This window comes from Leopardus geoffroyi, chromosome C3, assembly GCF_018350155.1.
Source record: "Leopardus geoffroyi isolate Oge1 chromosome C3, O.geoffroyi_Oge1_pat1.0, whole genome shotgun sequence".
NCBI classification, from domain to species: domain Eukaryota; kingdom Metazoa; phylum Chordata; class Mammalia; order Carnivora; family Felidae; genus Leopardus; species Leopardus geoffroyi.
Window position 1 is genome coordinate 481,355 of NC_059338.1, and position 26,406 is coordinate 507,760.

General features: G+C 45.3%; 2 protein-coding genes across 15 annotated transcripts in view; one reads left to right on the top strand and one right to left on the bottom strand.

The window, feature by feature from the left end:
* The first annotated feature begins 57 nt into the window (after positions 1-57).
* On the top strand, positions 58-1,133 carry RPS27 (ribosomal protein S27). Its single transcript, XM_045456017.1, has 4 exons — positions 58-176; positions 440-548; positions 651-761; positions 1,050-1,133. Exons 1-4 carry the CDS (start codon positions 171-173, stop codon positions 1,076-1,078), a joined length of 255 nt encoding a protein of 84 aa, XP_045311973.1. The 5' UTR covers positions 58-170; the 3' UTR covers positions 1,079-1,133.
* A 487-nt stretch (positions 1,134-1,620) lies between these two features.
* The window catches only part of NUP210L (nucleoporin 210 like), an 84,518-nt gene continuing 59,732 nt past the window's right edge, over positions 1,621-26,406 (bottom strand). For 11 of the 14 annotated variants that reach the window (XM_045455907.1, XM_045455899.1, XM_045455901.1 and 8 more), the window contains 14 exons: positions 26,242-26,394; positions 23,688-23,846; positions 22,150-22,241; positions 19,892-20,066; positions 18,897-19,072; positions 17,863-18,080; positions 15,931-16,067; positions 11,037-11,163; positions 8,022-8,171; positions 6,372-6,622; positions 5,494-5,695; positions 2,728-2,832; positions 1,915-1,989; positions 1,621-1,834 (listed from right to left, as the gene is read on the bottom strand). In XM_045455907.1, coding sequence (XP_045311863.1) covers positions 1,737-1,834; positions 1,915-1,989; positions 2,728-2,832; positions 5,494-5,695; positions 6,372-6,622; positions 8,022-8,171; positions 11,037-11,163; positions 15,931-16,067; positions 17,863-18,080; positions 18,897-19,072; positions 19,892-20,066; positions 22,150-22,241; positions 23,688-23,846; positions 26,242-26,394 — 2,118 coding nt within the window. In that variant the 3' untranslated portion in view covers positions 1,621-1,736. The remainder of the gene's footprint in view (positions 1,835-1,914; positions 1,990-2,727; positions 2,833-5,493; positions 5,696-6,371; positions 6,623-8,021; positions 8,172-11,036; positions 11,164-15,930; positions 16,068-17,862; positions 18,081-18,896; positions 19,073-19,891; positions 20,067-22,149; positions 22,242-23,687; positions 23,847-26,241; positions 26,395-26,406) is intronic. The other 3 variants (XM_045455902.1, XM_045455905.1, XM_045455900.1) reach the window with 1 other exon arrangement.

Sequence of the window (26,406 nt, forward strand, 5' to 3'; positions counted from 1 at the left end):
GCAGCCCCCTCGGCAGGCCGGGCGGGAGGCGTCCGCTCCAGCCACAGGCGGCGCGCGGACCCCGGCATGGCGGCCGGGCGCGCGCGCGTCACTTCCGGCGGGCGGCGGATATAAGCGGCAGGATTTCCGCTTTCGCTCCTTTCCGGCGGTGACGACCTGCCCACGAGAACATGCCCGTGAGTTCCTCGGCCCGCGTCCCGGCGGAGCCCTCGCCGCCCGCGCGCGCTCGCGCCCCTGCGCCGCGGACGGGCAGCGGGGGCCGGCCGCGGGCTCCGGGGCTCGGGCCCGGGGCGCCCGGGGCGGGGGCCGCGCGGCCCGGGGCGGCGGTAAGATGGCGGCCCCGCTGCGGACGCCGGGCGGCGCGGGCTGCTGCTGCTAGTGGAACCGCTGCCGCCCGGGGCCCGCCGCCGCCCTGACCGCGCCCGTCTGCCTCCCGCAGCTCGCGAAGGACCTCCTGCACCCGTCCCCGGAAGAGGAGAAGAGGAAGCACAAGAAGAAGCGCCTGGTGCAGAGCCCCAACTCCTACTTCATGGACGTGAAGTGCCCGGGTGAGGGCCGGGGGCGGGGGCCGCTCGGGGTCCCGGGGCGGCCGGCGCGGGGTGGGGGCCGGGGGCCGGGCTGGCCTCGACTCCCCGCTTGTTGGTTCGCAGGGTGCTACAAAATCACCACCGTGTTCAGCCACGCGCAGACGGTGGTGCTGTGTGTGGGCTGCTCCACCGTCCTGTGCCAGCCGACAGGAGGAAAAGCAAGGCTCACAGAAGGTGAGCCGCTGCGCGGTGTCGTCACTTTGTCGCGAGCTTTAGAGGGAGGGTCGTGCTTTCCTTGCTTGAAAGTCGACTCCATCTGCCCGCCTCGCCCCGGAAAAGTTTCGGGAACCTCATGTTCCTTCTGAGTCTCGGACACTCCAGTCTAAAGCGGGGACGACGGGGGATGAGGCGCAACACGGGAGCTAGCGACTGCGAGCTCCCCGCGGGACGTCCGGGGAGAGCCAGTGGGGCGCAGCGGCAGCTACGCTGCCGTCCGGTAACCTGTGAACCTTTTCCTTGCAGGATGCTCCTTCAGACGGAAGCAGCACTAAACGCACCCTGAGTCAACATGAGTGGGGAACTATCCCAATAAACAGATTTTGGATACGTTCTGTTTATTGTCTTGGTTTTACTGCTAGGAAGTTCCTATCTCGAGTGTTGAGGGACAACCAGAAGAGTGGACTGCTGAGAGTTATTTGGGGCAAGTAAGTGACCAAGCACTTAAAAGGGACCTTTGGGACCTTTCTATCCGGCTAGGCTCATTGAGTCCATCTTAAGAGCTTGATAAAAGTCTGAGATACTATAGATGAGGCATTTCTTTCACTTTTATATTTTCTTAGAATTCGGAACCAGCAGTTGATCTCTAAAAGACAGCCCAGGGGCGGCTGGGTGGCTCAGTCAGTTAAGCATCTGAGTCTTGATCTTGACTCGGTCCTGATCTCATGGATCCAAGGCTGGCATCAGGCCCCTTGCTGTCAGCATGGAGCCTTCTTGGGATTCTCTCCTCTCTCTGCTCCTCCCACCATTCACTTTTGCAGGCATGCATGCTCTCTCAAACTATTAAAAAAAACCCAGTCTGACACACGTTAGTGTGGAATAGCTTAAAACCTTTTATAATTCTCAGAAGCCTTGCTTGGGGGCTTATGGCTCCTGGTCTAGGGCTAGAAATCTCCAGTCGTCTACAGTTCAGGGGACGTGTTCAAGTGGACGTTAGTGCCTTACACTCCACAGCCAGTGTTGTAGCCGATTCTGGACCGGTGGGGACTGTGGACTCATGAAAGGTGGGGGAGAACGTGTGGGAGCAAAACCTAGAAATAAAGCGGGAAGAAGAGAGATGAATAAACATGGATATTTGAGATTTTCAAAGGTGAGGGTGCTGATTGTTTACCTGGTTGTGGTGTTCCTAGGGTTGGTACGTAAACCACTGGAACTGTCTGTATCTTGTTTAAGAAGGCATTGTATGCTAGAAAAAGAACAAGGGAGAGAGAGGTCACCAGAGGCAGATCTGCTTTTGTTGGAAAAAGACCCTACTAAGCAAGTTTAACTCAAAATATTTAAGTACTTCTACGAAAAGTTAATAATGCTTTAAGTTAACTTAATAGGAAGAGTATAGGAACTTTTCATTCCAGCGATTTTACAAGTATTTCAGTTTAGGGGTGCCCGGGTGGCTCAGTCATTCAAGTGTCCACCTCTTGATTTTGGCTCAGGTCATCTGGTTTCGTGGATTTGAGCCCCAAGGTGGGCTCCACACTGACAGTGCAGAGCCTGCTTGGGATTCTCCGCCTCTGTCTTCTCTCTCTGCCCCCCCTACTCGTGCACGCGCGTGTACGCACTCTTTCTCAGAAGTTTCAACTTTAAAAAGGTGAGAGGAAAATGCAGGTATAGACAATAGCGTGTTAAGTTTCTGTTTCATCTAGAATAGCTCTGAATTTGAGCAAAACGAGCCGTTTTCTCCAGGTTCAGCAGTGGTTTCCACTTCTGGGTGGGGTGTGTCACATGCAGTTTACTGCTTCTTGGTGGGAAGTTGAGCAGGACCTCCCATCCGCTAGGTGACTAGCGCTGAGAAGGCTGAATGAGTTGCAACTGCTGGTCATGAGTGACGTGATAAGCAGCTGATTTTTATTCTCGATAGTTGGTGAAATTAAATGAAGGCGGTTTTTTAAGTCAAAAGTCCACGGTGCTGAATGTAAGGGCTCCTTACCTAGAAAAACAAAAGCTGTTGATGCTAGCACTGCAAAGAGGGTAAAGAGGATGGTCTGGTGAGAACCCAGGAACTTCTGGAGGACACTGGAATCTTCACATTGATCTGTGCGTTGGTCAGAACAAAACAAGGTCACAGTTAAAAGCATTCAGGGCAAGTTGCTGTACTTAACGCGTGGTCATGGGTATCCAGCAGAAGCTCTCAAAAAGGAGGTAAGTTGTGTACTTGGCTCCTCTACCTGTTTTTGGCTTGCTCCTGTCTCCTAGGTAATAAATGGCAATCCATGAACCTTGTAATTTCTCCACTTACAAACGGGCATTTAAATACTCTGCTACCTTAAGTGTCCATTAACCTTTTCTGTGTACTTTATTTAACTCCAAGCGACTTGCTTCTCTTCACCAGGTTTGTGGTTGTGAGAACTGAACTTGTAGGTTTTTTTTTAATTAATGTATATTTACTTTTGAGGGAAAGAGACAGAGGCATGAGCAGGGGAGGGGCAGAGAGAGAGGGAGACAAAGAAACCGAAGCAGGCTCCAGGTCAGAACAGACCCTGGGGCTTGAACGTGAGATCATGACCTGAGCTGAAGTTGGACACTTAAGCGACTGAGCCACCCAGGCGCCCCTGAACTTGTAGTTCTGATCCCTCTAACCTGAAACCTCTCTTTGCATCACCAACCACCTCTTAAATCCCATGGATCCCCTTGTCCTTTTTTACTCAGGATCTTTCTAGGGAACATTCTGATTTGTCCCCAATAAAACGTGTTTTTGAAGCACACTTGGCATCTGACTTCGGTTATTTCAAATTCTTCAGTGTCCACAAATGAACTCCTACCCCAACAAACTCCCTGAACTTTAGGTCTTCTCTACCTGGTTCTTATTTTGCATCCCTGGTATAAGGCCCTCTAACCTCTGGACTTGTAACTGGTCTTCCCTCTCCTGGGACTTTGTTTCAGAACTGTTTGCAAACTGCTTCTCTCCGAAGAACAATTACATTGCCTTCAATATAGATGCACTAAAACCAAAATTCTCTATACTAACCCTTGATCAGGTCCCACTGTTGAAAGCTTTTGGCTTGCAATGTTTACAGGGTAAGAGTCCAGATAAGACTTGGGTGACATTTAACAGCCTTTCTAGTGCCTCTTTGCTCTGGCTACACCAAACTAATTGTCTCCCCAATCAGGCTCTGTCTTAACTCTGATTTCTGCAGTAGGTACCATGCCTGGCATGTACCCGTAGGCACTCAAATACTTGTGTGAATGAGCTGAAGGCTGGGTTGGATCTTTGACCACTCCTACCCACCTCCGAGGTTGTGTTAGTCCCGCTGGTCCCTCTGGTCTCTGAGAAACGCAGGGGTTCTTAACCATTGTGCTGTGCACAACTTGGCCTGTGGATCCTATCAGAATGTTTTCAAATGCAAAAAAGCAAAATATGTAGGAATAAAGGAAACCAATTATGGGACACCTGGGTGGAGCGTCTCCTGCAGCTCGGGCCATGTCGAGCCCCACTTCAGGCTCTGTGCTGACAGCTCAAACCTTAGCCTGCTTCAGGTTCTTGTCTCCCTCTCTGCCTGCCCACCCCCCCCCCCCCAATTCTCTCTCCCTCACTCTCTCAAAAATAAACATTAAAAAAGAAACCAATTATATCAAAGTTAACCAAGGTGGAAAAAACTTTTGTAACATAGCAATGTTAAACACTTAACAAAAACGTTAAAACGCCTTTTTGTAATATAATAACATGCTCCAGCAACAAGAAATATCTAACCTCAGACCTAATAACAACTATAATTTTTATGTAATTTTGAAGAGAACTTTAATAATTGGAACATGACAATATCTGAATTCTGTTGGTGACAAAGTCACACGTACTGCTGTTACTGTAGTCTGTTGCCTATATTCATAAAGTCAGTGGAAATCCTAACTTTCAGTTAGAAGTTAATTGAAAATAAAGGTGCAGTATTTCCCCCCATTGAAGGTCATCGGCACCTTGAATTCCATCCATGGGCTTTTGCAGAAACCCGTTAACTCTAGATTTAGAAACAACAAGAAAGAACACAGGTTAGAGTTGAGAATTGTTTCTAGTGCTGGGAACTTGAACATCTCCATTTCCTCAACTCTTAAAGGGAAAAACATTCACCTCAGAGTTATGAGAGAGTCAAATGCATATAAAATGCACTTAGGACATGACCAGTACATCTCAGGTGCTTGCCGAAACAGACCTTCCTCCCACTGGAGTTGAACTAGGTAGGGTCCAGTCCAGTTCACGCCCAGTAATTCAAAGACCAGTTTCTCTGGAGGGATATGCAAGTAGAGGTGACGATATAAGGAGGATGATTCTTTGGCTTTCCTAACACTTTTCAATGACTACACGTGTTCCCATCCCAGCCATACCTGGCACAGTTTCCAAACTGGGTAACGGCCAGAATCAGCATTTTGGAAAGCTAAGACTTCCAGGTTTATCATCCTTTGTCTCCTGCCTGATGCAAAAAGATCTGCCAGCAACTTTTGAAGAAACATTTAACAGCGCGGAGAAGCTCATGTTGAACTGACATAACTACTCTTCACTACGTAAGTTACATAGAACATCTCTCGGTGATCAGTAAGCTGCGCGAAGGTTCTATTTTGTGTAGATTTGGAAATTAAAGACCCGTGCCCCAAGCAGTTTGAGTAATCTTGCTCAGGTGGCTGAATGTTTCTCGTGAACTAGACTGAGAAACACTTAGATGGTCCCAACTCCTCTGGATTGTAAGCAGGGCCCCCCAGTGCTCACCTGCACCAGACTTCTCCTTCAGGGCTCTCACTACCACAGCCTCACTTTGACTGGTGAGCACACAGCAAATGTTGATGAAAACGGGTGACGTCTGCTGGAGGGAGGTGAAGTTGACCACTCTCACGGGGTAGACCACCAGGCCAGGCGTGAGGGAAGAGTGCCTGTGGCCAGAGACCACTAGAACTGGGGAGCTGGGGAAGACCTTGGGGAAAAGATAAAATGGCACTTGACAGAAGAAAATCAGTTTTGTGTCAGTATTGCATTCCAGTCTTACACATACAGTAAGAGCCCTGTATTCCTAGTTAGCAATCTGGCAGTAAGTCGTCTGCTTTTTTTTTTTAAATTTTTTTATTTTGAGAGAGAGAGACAGAGGGTGAACGGGGGAGGGGCAGAGAGCGAGGGAGACACAGAATGTGAAGCAGCCTCCAGGCTCTGGACTGTCAGCACAGAGCTGGATGCGGGGCTCGAACTCACAAACGGTGAGCTCACGACCTGAGCCGAAGTCAGACGCCCCACTGGCTGAGCCACCCAGGTGCCCCAGTCGTGTGCTTTTTCACTCAGGTGTGTTACAGTAGATGAGGGAAGAAAATAAACTGTGAGAAAATAGCCTTCGAACAAGGTTCAGACTAGAATCCTAAAGACTGTTTTCAGATGGCACTGGCATTCTCTTCCAGACTGGCAGCTCATGACCTAAATTTTGCACTCAGAGTCCCCTGGCATTGTGAAGGGGACAGGTTTTCTTCTTCTGTTTTAAGAACTCCCTGTGTTGAGTTTTATCAGGTCATTGAATGACCGTTCCTTCGCTCTTGGACTAGGAATAAAGACTCCTTTTTCAAAACCCTGATGTCGGTTATGTTTTGGATCAGTACTTCACATACCTCTAGCTTCTCCAGAACTCTGTCCACCCCCAGCACTCTTATCTCCCCGACATCCTGTCTGTGGCTAAGAACCAATTCTGACTGGTTGACGTAAAAGGCTGGGACGAAAGGAACGAGGGTTCTTTGCATTCCGTTCTTGCTGCGTTCACTGACCAGTGTGGCCCACCCGTAGACTGAGGTGTCAGCCACGCTCAGGGCCTGGAGCAGCCCTTCTGACTGGGGTCGGACCTTGATCAGGCAGACATAAGCACCTGAAAAAAAGATGAAAAACTGGGCAGGAAGGTTCAGAGGCTCTACTGAGCTGACTTAGAATAGGAAGCAAATTCAGAAGAAAACGTGAACTCCACTTTGTCCGCTATTAGCGGACTACTGGCCACTGGTGAGGAGGATGCCAGAGGAAAACACAGTCCCCGAAACCCACAGCTGAACTCGTCGCATAAGTCAACATATCAGGGAGTAGTAAATACCACAGTGCAAACAGGGACGTTAAGGGGATATAGGATGAAGTAATAACCAAGAGCAGCTGAGATCAGGAGAGGGTCTGTGCAAGACGCTTTGTGCGTGGTTTAGGCATGTCTCTGTCAAACCACATGTCGAGGGCCTTACTTCTGGCAACAGTATTGTTCTAGTTACCCGTGCTCAAACTCCGTTGTCTTTTGACAGATGCCCTTTCCTTCATTCCTACACCCAGTCGTTCTCCAAATCCTCCGAAATGTCTCTGACGCCTACCCCTCTGTTCGTACCCCCCTGTGACTCTGGGCTGCCACCTCATCAGTTCATGCCTGGGTTACTGCAGTGGCCCCTTCACCGGCCTCCCCTCCTTGCCTCCCACTGCTCCGTCTCCATTCTGTGTCCTGCCAAGCTCCAGGCTCTCTGTTGCCTGGGATATCCTGGCCTCTTCACACCTAGCTCACTCCTCGTCACCTTTCCACAGGCCCTTTCTCTGTAAAACCAAACTCTAACCCTCCCTCCCCCATCTAAGGAGTCAGATGGCCCTCCTCCTTCGGACTCTGCAGCATCCCGTGTGGTCTCTATTCTGTGATGGATCGATGGATCGATGCAGCACCAGTGACGGTACAAAGCCCTGTCTTGCTCCCTGTTGCACATCCAGCACCTGTCCTGGCACCGGGTGCGCTCAGTGCCCACCAGCGTGCTGAGTGAGCCTGCCTTCAGTAGCTGCTTGTTACTCGCACGGCACTGCTGGCCTCGCAGGACAGGCGCCTGGGCTGTAGCACTATCCTACTCGTGCCTGTGTTTGACACAAATCCTCATTTTACGTCAGTTGATTTGTACGAAACCATCCCAATGTCACGCCGATTTCTACTTCATGCTAGTTCATGTACTCTGCTTGGAATATCCTCCAGTTCAACAACAAACATTCAAACACTGCTACTTGCCGGGGATAAAAAGCCCAGCAGTAACAGGGACCAGCAAAGAAGAAAACAGTAAATGACAAAAGAAAAGCATTGGGGGGGGGGGGTTCTGGGGACGTGTTGAACATTATTGGATGGAGTGAACAAAAATGTCGCTTGAGAAAGGTTCCACAGTTCTACGGCAGATGAAACTGTAAAGTATAAATGCAATCCAATAAGAAGTGACGACTGTACAGAGATGGGAACAAGGGCACCAGACTCCAGGGATGGGACCCACCTCTTTCCATGCTGAAACCTGCATGGACATGGAAGACTTTGCTTGCTGGAATGTCTAGCAACGTATTACTGAACTGCACATGGCACACCACAAGGGTCTCAGGGAGAAGTACTGTTGTAATGGCCAAGGCCTGACTGGAGGTACAGGACCCTAAGAAGCAAGAGAAGAGGTAAAGAGGTGTCATAAGAATTTATAAAAGAGGAGACGCATAGAAGCAGTAGCTTGATTTTATTTATTTTTAATTAAACAAAAATTTTTTTTAAATGTTTTATTTATTTTTGAGACAGAGACAGAGCATGAACGGGGGAGGGTCAGAGAGAGAGGGAGACACAGAATCCGAAGCAGGCTCCAGGCTCTGAGCTGTCAGCACAGAGCCCGACACGGGGCTCAAACTCACGGACTGTGAGATCATGACCTGAGCTGAAGTCGGACCCTCAACTGACTGAGCCACTCAGGCGCCCCAGCAGTAGCTTGATTTTAAAAAGGGATTGGGGGGGGGGGGTGGCGGTGTGCCTGGGTGGCTCAACTGGTTAAGCATCTGACTTCGGCTCTGGTCATGATCTCACAGTTTGTAAGTTCGAAGCCCACATGGGGCTCTCTGTTGCCAGCACAGAGCCCACTTCGTATCCTCTGTCCCCCTCTCTCTGTCCCTCCCTTGCTCTCACGTGTTCTCTCAAAAATAAACATTAAAAAAAATTGAAAAAACTGGACGCCCGGGTCGCTCAGTCAATTGAGCGTCTGACTTTGGCTCAGGTCATGATCTCACAGTTCACAACTTCGAGTCCTGCATCAGGCTCTGTGCTGACTGCTCGGAGCCTGGAGCCTGCTTCAGATTGTGTGTGTGTGTGTGTCTCTCTCTGCCACTCCCCTGCTCATGCTCTCTTTCTCTCTCTCAAAAATAAACATTAAAAAAAATTTTTTTAAGGGGTGAGCATCTGGCTGGCTCAGAGGAGTGTGTGACTCTTAATCTCAGGGTTGTCACAGCCCCAATTTGGGTGTAGAGATTAAATAAATAAAAGCAAAACAAAACAAAACTTAGCAAGGGGCGGCTGGTGGGTGGCTCTGTAGGTTAAGCAATACGTAACTGGCTCTGGACTTCGGCTCAGGTCATAATCGCACGGTTTGTGTCCCGTAGCGGGCTCTGTGCTGACAACTCAGAGCCTAGAGCCTGCTTCCAATTCTAGGTCTTCCTCTCTCTCTGTCCCTTCCTCACTTGTGCTCTCTCAAAAATAAATATTAAAAAAAATTTTTCATAAAGTTTTATAGACAGTAAGTATGTTTTGGACATCTCTCCTTGGTTTTGAGTGTTCTCTTACCGCCACCCCCCCCCCAAAAAAAAAAGAGTGAAAGAATTTACGTGGACTTTGAGCAGATCTACCACTTCTGCCACCGACTTGTTGACTTGTTACCTTATATACGTAACTTGCTCTTAAGACTCAGTATTTCTCTTTTTTTAAATTTTTTTTATTTTTTAATGTTTGTTTTTTGAGAGAGACAGAGTGTGAGCAGGGAAGGGGCAGAGAAAGGGAGACACAGAATCCGAAGCAGGCTCCAGGGCTGAGCTGTCAGCACAGAGCCCGACGAGGGGCTTGAACTCCAGGACTGCGAGATCATGACCTGAGCCGAAGTCAGACGCTCAACTGACTGAGACACCCAGGCACCCCAGTATGTCTCATCTTTAAAATGATGATAGGGGCACCTGGGTGGCTCAGTTGGTTGGGCATCCAACTTCAGCTCAGGTCATGATCTCACAGTCCGTGAGTTCAAGCCCCGCGTTAGGCCCTGTGCTGACAGCTCAGAACCTGGAGCCTGCCTTGGATTCTGTGTCTCCCTCTCTCTCTCTGCCCCTCCCCTGCTTATGCTCTCTCTCACTCTCAAAAATGAATAAATGTTAAATTTTTTTTTTTAAATGATGATAATTGGGACGCCTGGGTGGCTCAGTCGGTTAAGTGTCTGACTCTTGATTTTGGCTCAAGTCATGATCTCACGACTTGTTTGTGAGACTGAGCTCTACATCCGGCTCAGTGCTGACAATGTGGAGCCTGCTTGGGATTTTCCCTCTCTCCCCCTTCTCTCTGCCACTACCCCCCCCACCCCCCGCTCATGTATGCACATTCTCTCTCTCTCTCAAAACAAATAAACTTTTAAAAAATGATGAACACTACATAAGACTGTTAAATGAGATAAAAATATATAAAAGTTGCTAACACAGCACCTAGAATCTACTAGGAGTTTCTTGTATTTTAGTTTTCTTTCCTCCCCACCCTGTTTAAAAGATTTTTAATTTTTGTTATTATTACTTTAAGTCTATTTATTTATTTTGAGAGAGAGAGTGCAGGAGGTGCACAGAGATAAGGAGAGAGAGAGAATCCCAAGCAGGCTCTGCAGTCAGTGTGGAGCTCAATGCAGGGCTCGAACTCACAAATGACAAGATCATGATATGAGCTGAAATCAAGAATCAGATGCTAAAGCAAGTGAGCCGCCCAGGCACCCCTATTTTTTTTTTTTTTAAGTAATCTCTACGTCCAAGGTGGGGCACGGACTCAGGACCCCGAGATCAAGAGCTGCATGCTCTACTGACTGAGCCAGCCAGGTGCCCCCTCCCCCCGCCCTACCTTTTTTTGACAGCAAACTGTAACAAATTGAAAAAAATTGTGTCCTAGGTCTTATCCCAAACTTATTAAATTTCGGGATGGAGCCTAAGACTGTATTTTTGAAAAATTTCCTTGAGTAACCTTGAAAATCAGCCATGTTTGGAAATCCCTGGTTTAGGCCACCTCCTATTCTCAGGCACGATTAGAACTACAAAGAAAACAGACTAGGCTGCGCCTATTTCAAAACCCGATATCCAGTCAGGTTTTGATACCCAGTCATAGGTGTCCATGATTTATTTGTTGAGGTGGAGTCAATTTTCAAATAGAAGGAAATCCGGATTACTCGTCAAAGGGGTAAATGAATTGAAGGAGGATGGGAAAGACGGAAACAACCACCCAGACCTATAAAGAGACTCCTGACCTTTGAGATTAGCACCATTTCTGCCAGTGGTGACGAAAAGCTTGAACACCGCTGAACTGGGGCTATTGGTGAGGTAGGTCTTGAGGTCATAACTGAGCGTCAATCTTGATGATGCACTGACCACCACCTGTTGGCAAACCAAAGGAAAATCTGTACCTAAGTTCTTAGAAAATCTTGTTTCCTCCCCCTCCACTTTTCATAACTCATTCAACCAAAAAGCATCTGGTTCACACAAGTGCAAACTGCCCTTCCACTTCATTACATATCTGAGAACCACAACATCTGTTCACTTTTGAGAAGAAAAAAACATGTTTTTTTTTTCTAAAAGATCTTTATTCATTATTCCGTTTGACATCTTCCCTCCGTAGGACTTCCTATTAAAATTCCTTTGTGCTTAAAAATAAAATTTTTAGGGGCGCCTGGGTGGCTCAGTCAGTTAAGTGTCTGACTTTGGCTCAGGTCATGATCTCACAGTTCATGAGTTCGAGCCCCACGTTGGGCTCTAGGCTGACAGCTAGGAGCCCGGAGCCTGCTTCCTATTCTGTGTCTTCCTCTCTTTCTGCCCCTCCCCCACTCGCATTCTGTTTCTAAATAAACAAACAAACAAACAAACAAACAAATAAATAAATAAAAGATAAATAAAATATTTTAAAAATTGGGGCACCTGGCTGGCTCAGTCCATGAAGTGCATGACTCTTGATTGGGGGGTTGTGAGTTTGAGCCCCACATTGGCTATACAGAATGCTTAAAAATAAAATCTTAAAAATAAACACATAATAAAATGCCTTTGAAGACAAGTGCAACTCTCTTCAGAGTGTTCTCTCTTGCATATATTCTCAACCTTTTCTGAAACTTCAAAGTCCTTTACTTCTTTCAATATATGTGTAATGTTCTGTCTTATCCTGCAGGTATTTTTATTTTTGTTAAAAATCACTCCTATTAGAATCTAAGTTCTTCAACTGAGATTCTAGTTTAACTTTGTACATCCTTGTACTGTGCTTTGTATTTAAGGCAAATGTTTAATGATTACAATGGGAGAAGATAAAGATGACCCTTTCCCCCCAAAAATCTTCAACTTAAAGATTTATAATCTTGTCATTATATGTCATTATTTATGACATTATATCATCTTAAATGTATATTTTAACACAGTCTCCTCAGTACCACCATAGTTTCTTGTTTTTTCAAATGTTCAAGAACCTTGACACCAACTTAGTTACATTAAATGCTCAGTAAGGGAAGTCTTGTCTTTTTCATCTTTGTGTTCCAGAGCCCAACACAGGGCTGACACAGAAGAGGCCTCAATGAGTGTCTGTTAGCGAATAATTACGTGAGGATTATTCAAAGTACACAAACGAGGATATCGAGATCTTTTGACTTCTTTGTAGCCTCTGACAGCACAGACCAGTCCCTCCCTTGCCTTTTGTGACCCCTTTCTCTCTGCTTTCCTAATACAGAGATGCTTCTCAATCTCCTTCTCAAATTATCTTCTCATGCTGCCTCTGTCCCAGCTCTCTTATCTGCCCATGATACAAGTTCTCTTTAGGTATTATCTGATTTTCCCTCTCTACCTTTATAAACTTTTGCCAAAGTCATCCTGATTTATTCACCGGTCTTCAAACATCATCTATCTTTGTCTTTGCACATCTATGCCTGTAGTCTAAAATGCCTTTTCTTGAACGCCTGGGTGGTTCAGTTGGTTGACTGGCTGACTTTTGATTTTGGCTCTGGTCATGATCCCAGACTTGTGGGATAGAGCCCTAACTCAGGCTCCACACTGGGCTGGGTGGGGAGGAGGCTTGAGATTCTCTCTCTCTCTCCCTCTGCCTCTCTCCCCCGCTCGTGTTCCCTCTCTCTAAAATAAAAAAAAAAAATTTTTTTTTTAAAGAATAAAATGCATTCTCTTCAAAAAATAAAAAAAATTACAATTTTTTAAAATTAAAATATAAATCAAATGCCTTCTCTTTTATCTGCCAGACACATTCCTAATTGTCAAGACTCAGTTTGTTTTTATTTATTTTTGTGTGTGCCATGATTCAGATCTCAAGATTCAGTTTAAATGTCACTTCATTTTTTTTTTTTTAAAGCTGTACACCAAGAGTTACACACTCCCTCCCTCCTGGAAATATGAGAACCCCTCCGCTTTTAGAAAATTTGCTTTAAGCCCTATTGCTTTTATGAAAGACGTTAGCACTTGGTTCCCCTAAGGAAAGAAATCTGAAGAGGATTTTTTGCTTTTACAAAAAAAGGCAAAAACAGCCTTCAGCATTTGTTTTGCAGCAAGCCTCGCAGAGGCGGCAGCACAGACAAGCCCCTCCCTGGGAGCTACCACAGACAAGCCCTTCCCGGGAGCCACACTTAGCAGCTCAGCATTCAGCCCTGTAGCTTTGAACTGAGCGTCTCTGCTTTATCTCAATGTGTTTTGTGCATCTGTCACCAAGATGTGTGCTAAGCAATCAGGAAAGCCTAAGAGAGGGGCGTCTGGGCGGCTCAGCTGGCTAAGCATTGGACTTCGGCTCAGGTCATGATCTCGTGGTCCATGAGCTTGAGCCCCCCATCAGGCTCTGTGCTGACAGCTCAGAGCCTGGAACCTGCTTTGGATTCTGTGTCTCCCTCTCTCTCTGCTCCTCCTATGCTTGCGCAGTGTTTGTCTCTCTCAAAAATAAACATTCCAAAAAGAATGAAATCTTGCCATTTGCACCTACGTTGATGGAACTGGAGGGTATTATGCTAAGTGAAATTAGTCAGTCAGAGAAAGACAAATATCATATGACTTCACTCATATGAGGACTTTAAGAGACAAAACAGATGAACATAAGGGAAGGGAAACAAAAATAATATAAAAACAGGGAGGGGGGACAAAACATAAGAGACTCTTAAATATGGAGAACAGAGGGTTACTGGAGGGGTTGTGGGAGGGGGGATGGGTTAAATGGGTAAGGGGCTTTAAGGAATCTACTCCTGAAATCATTGTTGCACTATATGCTAATTTGGATGTAAATTAAAAAATAAATTAAAAATTCTGAAAATAAATAAACATTAAAAAAGAAAGAAAAAGAAAAGCCTAAGAGAATTGGGTTTTGTTTTTTTTGGTCTGGGAACGCTCAAACATTTTTTTCTATATAAATAAATGGTAATTGCTTCTTTGCTTTATGCCATTTCTGGCTTACAAAATGTTTCACATGGGGGTGCCTGGGTGGGTCAGTCCACTGAGCCTCCAACTCTTAGTTTCCACACAGGTCATGATCTCATAATTCACAAGACGGACGGCTCGGAGCCTGCTTGGGATTCAATCTCCCTCCTTCTCTCTGCCCCTTTCCCCGCTCACAGTCTCTCTAAATAAATAAATAAACTATCAAAAATCCCCACAAAATGTTTCACAGAACACTGTACTTTCAGATACTGGGGGAAACCTGTACTTTCTTCACTTGGCTTCCAGGACACCGATATCGGAGTTTTTCTCCTACTTCCCTAGTCGTTTTTTTACTAAGTCCCTCTTGCTGGTTACTCTTCCTTTCTCAGAGTTCTCAATTCATTGGAGTGCTCCCAGAGCACTTGTACCCTCCCTTTATTTACATTCACTTCTCTCAGTGATCACAGGGCTCTGTCCTCTCTGCATCAGTGACTCCCAGCCTTTATATCCAGCTATGTCACACATCCATTTGACATCTAGTAGACCCTCCACTTTACATGCCTCAGACAGACTCTTCTCACCAAAACTGTTTCACCTGCATTTCAAGTAAAGGCAATTCTGTCCTTTTAGTTATTCAATCAAAAACCTGAAGTCATTTTTTTAATTTACATCCAAGTTAGTTAGCATATAGTGTGACAATGATTTCAGGAGGAGATTCCTTAATGACCAACCAATAGCAAAGTTGATATTTTATTTTTAGGTTTATTTATTTTGAGAAAGAGAGTGTGAGCAGGGGAGGGGCAAAGAGAGGGAATCTGCACTGACAGTGCAGAGCCTCATGCGGAGCTGAAACTCACAAATGGTGAGATCATGACCCGAGCCAAAATCAAGACTCGGAAGCTTAACTGACTGAGCCCCCAGGCACCCTACAGTGATATTTTAAAGTATAAGATCACACTAGTCATTTTTCTGGTTAAGAATCCTTTTATTTATTTTGTTCCTGGTTAAGAATCCTAATCACAAATAGCTTTGTGTTCCAATAAAATTTTCTAGCTGGCTTTATATCTGACATGTGAGTGTATTTCTTTTCCCAGGATGCTTTTTTATTTAAAAGATTTTATTTTAGGGGCGCCTGGGTGGCGCAGTCTGTTAAGCGTCCGACTTCAGCCAGGTCACGATCTCACGGTCCGTGAGTTCGAGCCCCGCGTCGGGCTCTGGGCTGATGGCTCAGAGCCTGGAGCCTGTTTCCGATTCTGTGTCTCCCTCTCTCTCTGCCCCTCCCCCGTTCATGCTCTGTCTCTCTCTGTCCCAAAAATAAATAAACGTTGAAAAAAAAAATTTAAAAGATTTTATTTTATTAAAAAAAATTTTTTTTTTAATATTTATTTATTTTTGAGAGAGACAGAGACAGAATGTGAGTGGGTTAGGGGCAGAGAGAGAGGGAGACACAGAATCCAAAGCAGGCTCCAGGCTCTGAACTGTCAGCACAGAGCCCGATGCAGGGCTTGAACTCACAAGCTGTGAGATCATGACCTGAGCCGAAGTCGGACGCTCAACCGACTGAGCCATCCAGGCGCCCCTTATTTTATTTTTTTTTAAGTCATCTCTACACCCAACATGGGGCTCAAACTCACAACCTCAAGATCAAGAATCACATGCTCTACTGACTGAGCCTGCCACGCATCCCCCCCCCACCAGATGTGTTTTCTATATGCATATTCCTAAATATGGAAATAGTCATCCTGGCCTTGCTAGGGTTACCTCGCGATATGTTTTCACCACTCCTGGGATGTCATGAAAGACTGTTGCTACTCCTGGCCTCCTGGCCACTCCCACTCCAGTGCCAGTGTCTGTCTGCAGAATGTTGTCAGCAGAAATCATCCATATCCCGGGTTCACCTAGAAAAAAAACAAGAGAAAGCACATGGCCGCAAACTCAGATGTAACTTGGGGGTCACTCTAAGAGTATTCAGATTCCCAGTCAGTAGACCATTCAAGCACACAGATATCTCTTCCTAGGAGGAACATCCAGCTTTGAAGAGAACTTTATTTTCTGAATGTCAGGCTCCCCTTCATGTACCATCAAACCCACAAAATAAAGCAAGAACTACTGACCTTCAGAATCATAGAAGGAGCTACTTAGTTGGAGACCTTAACTGTTCTCCTTAGGAAAAAGAAAAACTCTTTATACACACAAGGGTAATTCTCTTTCAGTTACTGGCGGACAGACACCAGCAGAAGACTGCAGGAGAGAAGTTTTGTTGCTTTGGCTTAAGTCTCAAGGTGGCAGAGGAACACAACCTTGAGTTTGTGTTAGATCACAGATCCCGGCATTTGGTCATCCATAGGCAGTATAGATTCAGGATGCCCAAATAATTCCAGAATGGAAGACAGAGGGACAATCCTGACAAAACCCAGCAAAGGGGTAAAGTGAAAGTGTTGTTTCACTGACAAGAGATGAACGATCATCTCTTGATGATTTGTAACTCTTTCAATCCTAAAGCAGGGTTAGCTCACTGGCCCTGGATTAGGTGTTAGTAGTGATTCCTTGCAAATCAGTCATTATGGGACTGGGGGGCCTGACCTGGGCTGAATGGCCGCCCCCTGCATCAAGCCCTAAATATACAGAGTCTGGCCCCACATCACATTACAGTACTCAAACACATGTATCCACAGTTCCCACAAGCGTTTACAAAGCCAAACCCATACCATCCCTGCCGGTCCAACTTGGATGGATGATTTCAGTGTACACAGGCAGGGTCCACCACTTTGCAGTGTGCTTTCTGTAAACCCAGAGAATCAATACTCACTTCCTAACCAAAGACTGATCTTCCTGAACTCAATAGTACTTCTGAGGACAGAAACGCTTTGCTGATGACCAGTATAGTTCAGCCCAGTAAAAGGCCAAACCTTATTAGAGTGATGATATATTTAAGAGTTAGGCCTTCAAAGGTCCCTCACAAAGCTGTGTGCTCAGTCAGTTCTTGGAACTAAATCCTTATTGACCTTTCCTTCCTTTTATTTCATCCTTTACTGCTCTTCAATTTATCAATTATCCTCCTTCAGAAGCTGGGAATGGGGGAGAAGGCAAGGTAACTGTAACGTCTACGTGGTAATATAGCAAGTTATGTGTTCAGGAGGTGCATGATCAATATTCCTGGCTGATTTCTAATTGGCTGGCCTCTGAGAAATGGGCAGTAAACAGATCAGTTAACATGTACACAATTTCTTATTTCTCAGAGAGGCCCTCAGATTTTTAAAGATTTTATTTTTTTAAGTAATCTCTACACCCAACGTGGGGCTCGAATTTATAACCCCAAGGTCAAGAGCTGTATGCTCTACCAACTGAGCCAGCCAGGCGCCCTTAGGTCCTCAGATTTAAAATCATTTTGAGGGGTGCCTGGGTGGCTTAGTCGGTTAAGCATCCGACCTTGGCTCAGGTCATGATCTCGCGGTCCGTGAGTTCGAGCCCTGCGTTGGGCTCTGTGCTGACAGCTCAGAGCCTGGAGCTTGTTTCAGATTCTGCATCTCCCTCTCTCTCTCTGACCCTCCCCCGTTCATGCTCTGTCTCTCTCTGTCTCAAAAATAAATAAACGTTAAGAAAAAATTTTAAATAATTTTGAAAAAACTGTCTAAGGAATGAGTGCTTTCTCATCCTGTCGACTGTACAATTAAGAAAGGAAGGTGTCCGGACCGTCATGGTTGAGGAGGTGAGTCCTGAAGCAGATGACGTCTCCAACCAAGGTGTGCTGGGTGTCTGGTTCGATGGCGTGCTCCACAGCAACAGGGACATAATCTGCCACACCTGGGTGCCTCCGGTCCCAGATTCCCAAAAGCGTCACCCCCGTGCTCACGGCCTGAGCCATGTAAGTGTAGTTCCCACTCCCTGGCCCAATCAGGAGCAGATCATCTCTGAAAGGAAACGAGAAAGGCAGACGTCTCTGAAAATCACAGTTAGGACACAGTTCTGGTGGCAGAGCTCTGCTCACAGCATTTTCTGTTCAACAGCTCAAAGGTTCAGAAGGAATTCTTTTTTACGTTTTTTATTTATCTAAGTGACCTCTACACCCCACATGGGGCTCGAACTCACAACCCTAAGATCAAGAGTCACGTGCTTTCCTGAGCCAGGCAGGGATCCTGAGAAAGAGTTCTATGGTGGAGGGCAAGCAAGGGGTGGCCAGGGGTCAGGTCTATTACCTTCATACACAGAGTAGCCAGTAAGCCCCTTTTTTTAAATTAAGAATTTGTTTTCCAGTACAGCTTTTTTCCTTTTTTAAGTTTACTTATTTATTTTGACAGAGAGTGCATGCAAGTGGGGGAGGGGTAAGGAGGGAGGAGAGAGGATCCCAAGCAGGCTCCTTAGCACAGAGACTGACGTGGGGTGCGATCCCCCAAATGGTGAGATCATGACCTGAGCCAAAATCAAGAGTCAGACGCCCAACTGAATGAGTCACCCAGGCGCCCCTCCAGTACAGCTTTTGGTAATAATACTCCAACCAGCTCCCTATGGGAGCTTTGTGTGAATTAGGGCTTGACAGATTCAAGACACCCTGAAATTCTTCATTAACCAGCCAACACCATTCTGGTGTTTTCCATCCTAATGAAAAAAATAAAGATCAGATTCTGAGTAGAGAGCACGAGAGGAATTTACTGGAGTTACACCGTATAACCCTAGCCCATCCGCACAACTTCTACCACAGCATGCACACCACTCCTTTGGCCCCACACCTGTTCAGAGCCAGATGAAGCTGGGTGTTGTGTGTGTGGAATTTCTCTCCGATGCTGTTATAAAACTGGACAGTGAAGGCGAGCGACACACCCACAGGAAAGGCTGCCAGAGTCCTCCCGCGGGCTGTGTACAGCACAGGTCGGCTGCTCATCCGCAGGTATGTCACTGGTGCCACCTGCGGGGGAAGGACCATTGGAGAGGAGCAGTGACGGATGAAGTTAACAGTCCGCAATAAACGGTGTGCTGCTTTCACGGGAAGCAGCTCCTGACGTGAGAGGACTTAAATCAGAGTAGTAAGAAATGGGACAGTACAGGAAATGGCTCCTTAGTTCTCAAAGCTGCAGGAGGGTGGAGAGAAGCTGGAGCTTCCTGAGGAAAAGACTGCAGACACTTCACCTGTTTTGTGCAGAGGGCTCCTCCATACTGATTGCTACAGAACTGATCATTTATCAAGAATAGTGTAGCTTGGGTTTTCACACTGTGCGAGATAAGGTGTGAAGCAGCAAAGAAGCCCAGCTTTGCAACCCCCGCCCCACCCTTCAGAGCCTCATTTAACCATGCTAGGTCTCAGATTTACCATCAGCTCAGTGCAGATAGTGATGCTGATCTCACAGGGTTTGTGTGCTAGTCAGAAGAGATTAACACACATGAGAGAACATAGTGGCTGGAATATGGGAGGTATTTGATGCTTACAAAATACTTTTTTGTGTGTTAGACTAAATTTTTAAATTCTAATATCAAAGCCTAATTTTGATAGCAATAGCTCTACCCTTCTCCCACATCCTTTTGCCAAAGCTGCTCAGAAGTGTGCCAATTGGAGGCTAATCCCTTTTGTGGATTAAAGACCACTTTAATTTGATGGCTTGTACCCACATCAAGAGTGTCTTATCTTCCAGTTTGTTCTGACTTCCAGAGAAGTTTCTAGTTCTCAAACCAGGAAATCTGCCTCTCAGGCCATGGTATTCCTTCTATTTTTGTAAGTCCTTGAACTCACCTGAACTCCAGTTATGGTTGTTTGGTTGACTCCAAAAGGTTCTACAGAAGTGACTTCCAACACGGCAGTGCCTGCAATGGAACCGGCTTTCAGAAGCCCTTCACCATCCTCCTCGATGACAGATGAATTAGGGAAGCACCTGAGAACACGGGAACTCACAAAGGCGGCCCCTTCTCTAGGGAACAAATGGAACAAGTAGCGTCTCTTGGGGGCTCTGACCAGAAAGAAAGGAGGAGGGATTGCCAGGATCCCCGTTAGAGGCTGTACTCTGAGGAAAATGCCTGCCATTCTCCATGTTATGTGCTTATTTGTTCCTTAAGCAAAAGTCTGCCTTTGGATTATGCCCGTGTCTTTTATTTTATTTTATTTTATTTTATTTTATTGTTTTATTTTTAGGTTTTATTATTTATAAAAAAAATTTATTTTAATTTACATCCAAGTTAGTTAGCATATAGTACAATAATGATTTCAGGAGTAGAATCCAGTGATTTATTCCCCACATACAACACCCAATGCTCATCCCAACGAGTGCTCTCCTTAATGCCCATCACTCATTTAGCCCATGCCCCCACCGAGACCCCCCCATCAACCCTCCGTTCTCTGTATTTAAGAGTCTCTTATATTTTGCCCCCTTCCTATTTTTATATTATTTTTGCTTCCCTTCCCTTATGTTCATCTGTTTTGTACCTTAAATTCCACGTATAAGTGAAGTCTTTCTCTAACTTCGCTTAGCATTATACAATCTAGTTCTATCCATGTTGTTGCAAATGGCAAGATTTCATTCTTTTTGACTGCCAAGTATTACTCCATTGTATGTATGTACCACATCTTCTTTATCCATTCATCTGCCGATGGACATCTGGGCTCTTTCCATACTTTGGCTGTTGTCAATAGTGATGCCATAAACATTGGGGTGCATGTGCCCCTTTGAAAGAGTATACCTATATCCCTTGGATAAATTCCTAGTAGTGCAATTGCTGGGTCGTAAGGTAATTCTATTTTTAATTTTTTGAGGAACCTCCATACTGTCTTCTAGAGTGGCTGTACCAGTTTGCATACCCACTAACAGTGCAAAAGCGATCCTCTTTCTCCCCATCCTCGCCAACATCTGTTGTTGCCTGAGTTGTTAATGTTAGCCATTCTGACAGGTGTGAGGTGGTATCTCATTGTGGTTTTGATTTGTATTTGATGATGAGTGATGTCGAGCATTTTTTCATGTTTCTGTTAGTCATCTGGACGTCTTCTTTGGAAAAGTGTCCATTCATGTCTTTTGCCCATTTCTTCACTGGATTATTTGTTTTTTGGGTGTTGAGTTTGGTAAGTTCTTTATAGATTTTGGATACTAACCCTTTATCTGATATGTCATTTGCAAATATCTTCTCCCATTCCATCAGTTGCCTTTTAGTTTTGCTGACTATTTCCTTCGCCGTGCAGAAGCTTTTTATTTTGATGAGGTCCCAATAGTTCACTTTTTGCTTTTGTTTCCCTTGCCTCTAGAGACGTGTTGAGTAAGAAGCTGCTGCAGCTGAGGTCAAAGAGGTTTTTGCCTGCTTTCTCCTCTAGAATTTTGATGGCTTCCTGTCTTACACTTTAGGTCTGCCCATGTCTTTAAAAATCAAATCCCATCACATATTTATCATTAAAAAATTATTCAGCTAAAAGGACTGAAAACGGGTATTCAAACAAATAGTTGTATGTGAATGCTCATAGCAGCACTATTTGCAACAGCCAAAAGGTGAAAACAACCCAAATGTTTGACAACAGATTAAAGGATAAACTAAAGATGTTATATCCATACCATGGAGTATTACTTAGTCATAAAAAAGAATGAAATACTGATACATACTATAATGGAAATGAGCCTCGAAAACATGCTAACTGAAAGAAGCCAATGCAAAAGGTCACACACATGCTGCATGATTCCACGTAAGTGAAATCCACATTCACACATGGTTGCCAGAAGCTGAGAGGGTGGGGGAAGACAGGGAGTGACTGCTGATGGGTGATCCTGTGGTGACGATGAAAATATTTTGGAACTAGAGAGAGGTGTCGGCTACACAATACTGTGATACACTAAATGCCACCAAACTGTCCGCTCTAAAATGGTTAATTTGATGTTACATGAATTTCCCTTCAACTAAAAAAAAATTATTATTTGTGTTAGAAAAATCACCTAGAAGGCAACAGTTTTTTCCATGTTCAATGTTTTCCCGAGGGTAAGGTTAACAAGCTGGCCTGCCCTTCTCCATTCTCCTCACCTGTTGGTGTGCAGTCTGAGCTGGGAATTCATGGGCATCAGAATTCGCTCAGGCTGGCACTCTGGAAAGAACAGCTGGAGTTTTTCAAACACCTATAATGAGAAAATGAGTTCTTCCTCATTTCCGGAGAAGACAAATGGTGACCTCTGCTCACAAACTGACAACTACAAACCCACATCCACCTCACTTCGGCACAGTCTAAGGGTCCATCCACGACGCTCCTTTCCAAATGAGCCACACTTCAAACATACCTCGGTATTCTACAGCACAAATCTAGTATTAGTCCTGCTTCCGACAATATTCACATGGACCACATTCCCTGTATCACTTAGATATTAAGTATAAAATAATTCTGAATTTTCTAATTTTAGCTCCGGTAACCCGAATACAGATTTGAGAACATAAAACCTATAATAACAAATTAGCAAAGGACACTATTCAGGTTTTCTACCTCCTAGGAAAGTGCTCTTTCCTCTGCCCCTCACCGAACCAGAGAAACAAAGCCAAAATAAAGGAAAAAAATAGAAAAAGAAAAAAAAAATCAGGCCCAAATTGAGAGGTAAACAAACTTATTCGCCCCCCATAAATGACAATTTTTCTTTTGAACTCTAACAACAACCAGGCCAGTTAGCTTTCAGCCTGAGAACACCTGTAGAAACCAACTGTGTGTTTCCACACCTTCCCGGAAGTTAGGCTTAAATCTCCTTCTAAATCTGTGAATATAGCTAAGTGGATGGTATCATAATATCCGTGTTAGGCAGAGCAGTTCAGAAATGAATCCCTCTTTAGTTATTATGGTTTCATATCCCGTGTTCATTGTGCGGGGAGTTGAGGAGAGTGCATGTTCTACACTTTCTATTTCTTTATTTATTTTTAATTTACATCCAAGTTAGTTAGCATAAAGTGCAATAATGATTTCAGGAGTAGATTCCAGTGATTCATCCCCTATGGGTTTTTTTTTTTTAATTTTTTAAATGTCCTATTATTTACTTTTGAGAGAGAGATGGAGAGAGAGAGAAATGGGGGCAGAGAGGAAGGATTCATCCCCTATGTTTAACACTCAGTGCTCATCCCAACAAGTGTCTTCCTTAATGCCCTTTAGCCATTTAGCCCATTCTCCCCCCACCCCACAGCTCCTCCAGCAACCCTCAGTTTGTTCTCTGTATTTAAGAGTCTCTTATGTATTGTCCCCCTCCCTGAATGTTCTACACTTTCTAATAGCAATACTTCTATAGACACAATTAGCAAGAATGACAAAGATCTAGAAACTATAAGCCTGTTCTAGGGCTCCCTCTAGCAATTTCTCTATTTAAGAGTCTCTTATGTATTGTCCCCCTCCCTGAATGTTCTACACTTTCTAATAGCAATACTTATATAGACACAATTAGCAAGAATGACAAAGATCTAGAAACTATAAGCCTGTTCTAGGGCTCCCTCTAGCAATTTCTCTATCCAGACCAAGCTCCTCATGGATGATAAGAGAGTAGAACCTTCTTCTCCTTGACATGTGAAAATAAGATTTAGGTTTGGGAGCTTACCAGTATCTGAACTTCATCAGACAGTTCCAACAAATCCCCCTCAAGCTGCCCAGAGGAACTGTTCATACAGCGGACAGTGACTTTGATACTGGTCCGACCAGCTGCTTTTGTGTGGACAACCATTGCAAAGTTATTCTCTACTGGGAGCTGTAGGAAAACCTAGAAAACAGAGATGGATTAAGAAATAGTCATTAATTAGGGCACCTGGGTGGTTCAGTTGGTTAAGCATCTGAGTTCAGCTCAGGTCATGATCTTGCTGGTTCGTGGGTGCCGGCACTGCATCAGGGCCTGTGCCGACAGCTCAGAGTCTGGAGCCTGCTTTGGATTCTGTGTCTCCCTCTCTCTCTGCCCCTCCTCCGCTTGTCTGTCTGTCTCTCTAATATATTTAAAAATTAAAAAGAAAAGAAATATTCATTAATTATCACTGCACACTTCCCTCTGTGTTGTAACAGTAAGGAAAATAGATGCTAGATACGTCTATAGAAAAGAACTAGGGTACCAACGATTATTCTCAGTGTTATTTCTTTTCAAATTCCCAACAACACAGGAACTCCTAAAGTGAACTCTGTCTATAGCACTCACCTAATTCTGGCAAGCCTCTGTGAGAAGCTCATGTTATCTTGAAGTTCATCCACGGACAGAGGAATGGAATGAAGAAGAGTTCCTAAATAGGTTCAGAGAGTAGGGCCTGAATTGGGAGAAATGAGGCAATGTTGTACCCTCCAGAGCTCAGAGTGGTGGCAAGGAAGCAAGAGGATGAGAAGGAAAGTTCGGGATTTAGGGCAGTGCTCACACTAGCTGACTGTCTCCCACGGCTTCACTCACCATTCTGGCCCAGACTGGACAAGGCCGTCGGGAAGGCAGGGCCGACACTAAGGCAGGTGTCGAAGTGGACACCTGCCTACCTTTCGGGCACTTGCTTCCAATCCTCTCTCTCCTGCCTTTTTGTTGTCCAGAGCCCTCAACACCTTTCTTCTAGCTCTCCTTACTCCCACAGAGTCCCAAGTTCCAAAATCACCTTTCCCTCCTCCCCTATATAAAAATTCCCTTTTCTTATATGTGGATCTCAATCAGTTGTCTGGAAGGAAGTCTTATGCTAAAGCCAAGTGGTTTATAATTGTTTGATCTACATGGTGACACCACAGTGCAGGCTGCCTCCCACATGAGGGGCGCTGGAGACCTTTCTCTTCCCACTTCACCCCTCGGTTCGCCTGTGCAGGGTCTAAGGAAGGAGGGGAGACTCTGTGCGGCTCTCAATCATTTCTTCTTTTGGAGGAGAGTGGTGCTTCATTTTTTAAAAATTTTTTTAAAAATTTCTTTTTAAAGTTTTTATTTATTTATTTTGAGGGAGAGAGAGCAGGGGAGGGGTGGAGAGGGAGACAGACTCCCAAGCAGGCTCTATGCCATCAGTGCAGAGCCCAATGTGGGGCTCGAACCCATGAACCGTGAGATCATGACATGAGCTGAGGTCAAGTCAGACACTTAACCGACTGAGCCACCAGGCGTCCCTGAGTGGTCCTTTAGATAAAGTTGGAGGAAGGGAGAGGTAGGACAGATGCAGAGGCCCAGGCCACCCCTATTTGCTAGTCAAGAAGAAGAGTCGAATCCCTGTTCAGGACTCTGCCCAACTGATACAGTTTCCTCTCTCCTCATCCCAAGTATAACTAGGCTCAGGGGACTCCATGACAGACAGGAGTTTCCCTAGACTACAGATCTAGGAATATTTTCAGAAGAGCTGCAAATAGATTTTGTAGCTGTTGTTTAGACTTCTCTTTTCTTTTTAGCTGGCTCCAGAAATACCTGATTAATCGCAGCTCCTGTAACCCCTCTGTTCTCTCTCCCAAGTCTACCTCTGATTCTTCATTCTTGTGGGTACTGAGTCAGGACCTGCTGGGTAACCTGGCCACAGGCTCTTCCTTCCAAGGACCTGGGTGGCTGCTTCTGTGCCCAGATCACCTTGGGCAGGCTCTCTCGAACTGATGCTCAGGTGACAGTGGGTAAAGTAGCATCCACCTTTTTCTTTTTTTTCTTTCTCAGGTTTCTGATTAAGGCTTAATTGTATGTGCATTAACACATCAAACGTATTTTCTTTTTTTAAGTTTATTTATTTTGAGACACACACACACACACACACACACACACACACACACACACAGAGGCAGAGAGAGAGGGGGGGAGGGAGAGAGAGAGAATCCCAAGCAGCCTTCACGCTCAGCACAGAGCCTGATGTGGGGCTTGAACCCACAAGCCGTGAGATCATGACCTGAGCTGAAATCAAGAGGTGGACACATCACTGACTGAGCCACCTGGGCGTCCCATCAGAGCTATTTATCACCAAGTAGAGGCTCACCTCAGACACACTGCGGGTTCAGTCCCAGACCACCACAATAAAGTAAATATTGCAATAAAGTAAGAAAATGAATTTTCTGGTTTTCCAGTGCACATAAAAATTATGTTTGCACTGTACTATAGTCTATTAGGTGTACAATAAATAGCATTATGTCTAAAACGATATATATATCTTAATTAAAATACTTTATTAAAAAATTCATACCTCCGAATGCCTGGGTACCAGATCCAATACATCTCTTTTGCTCGTGGACCAATGGAATGTGAGTCCGGGGTTGGCATTGCCGAAGGAGAAAGGAGTCTGGGTACTGGTCACTCCCAGAACATAAACTGGCATCTGAAAAGAAGTGGGGCTGTGCTGTACTGCTGT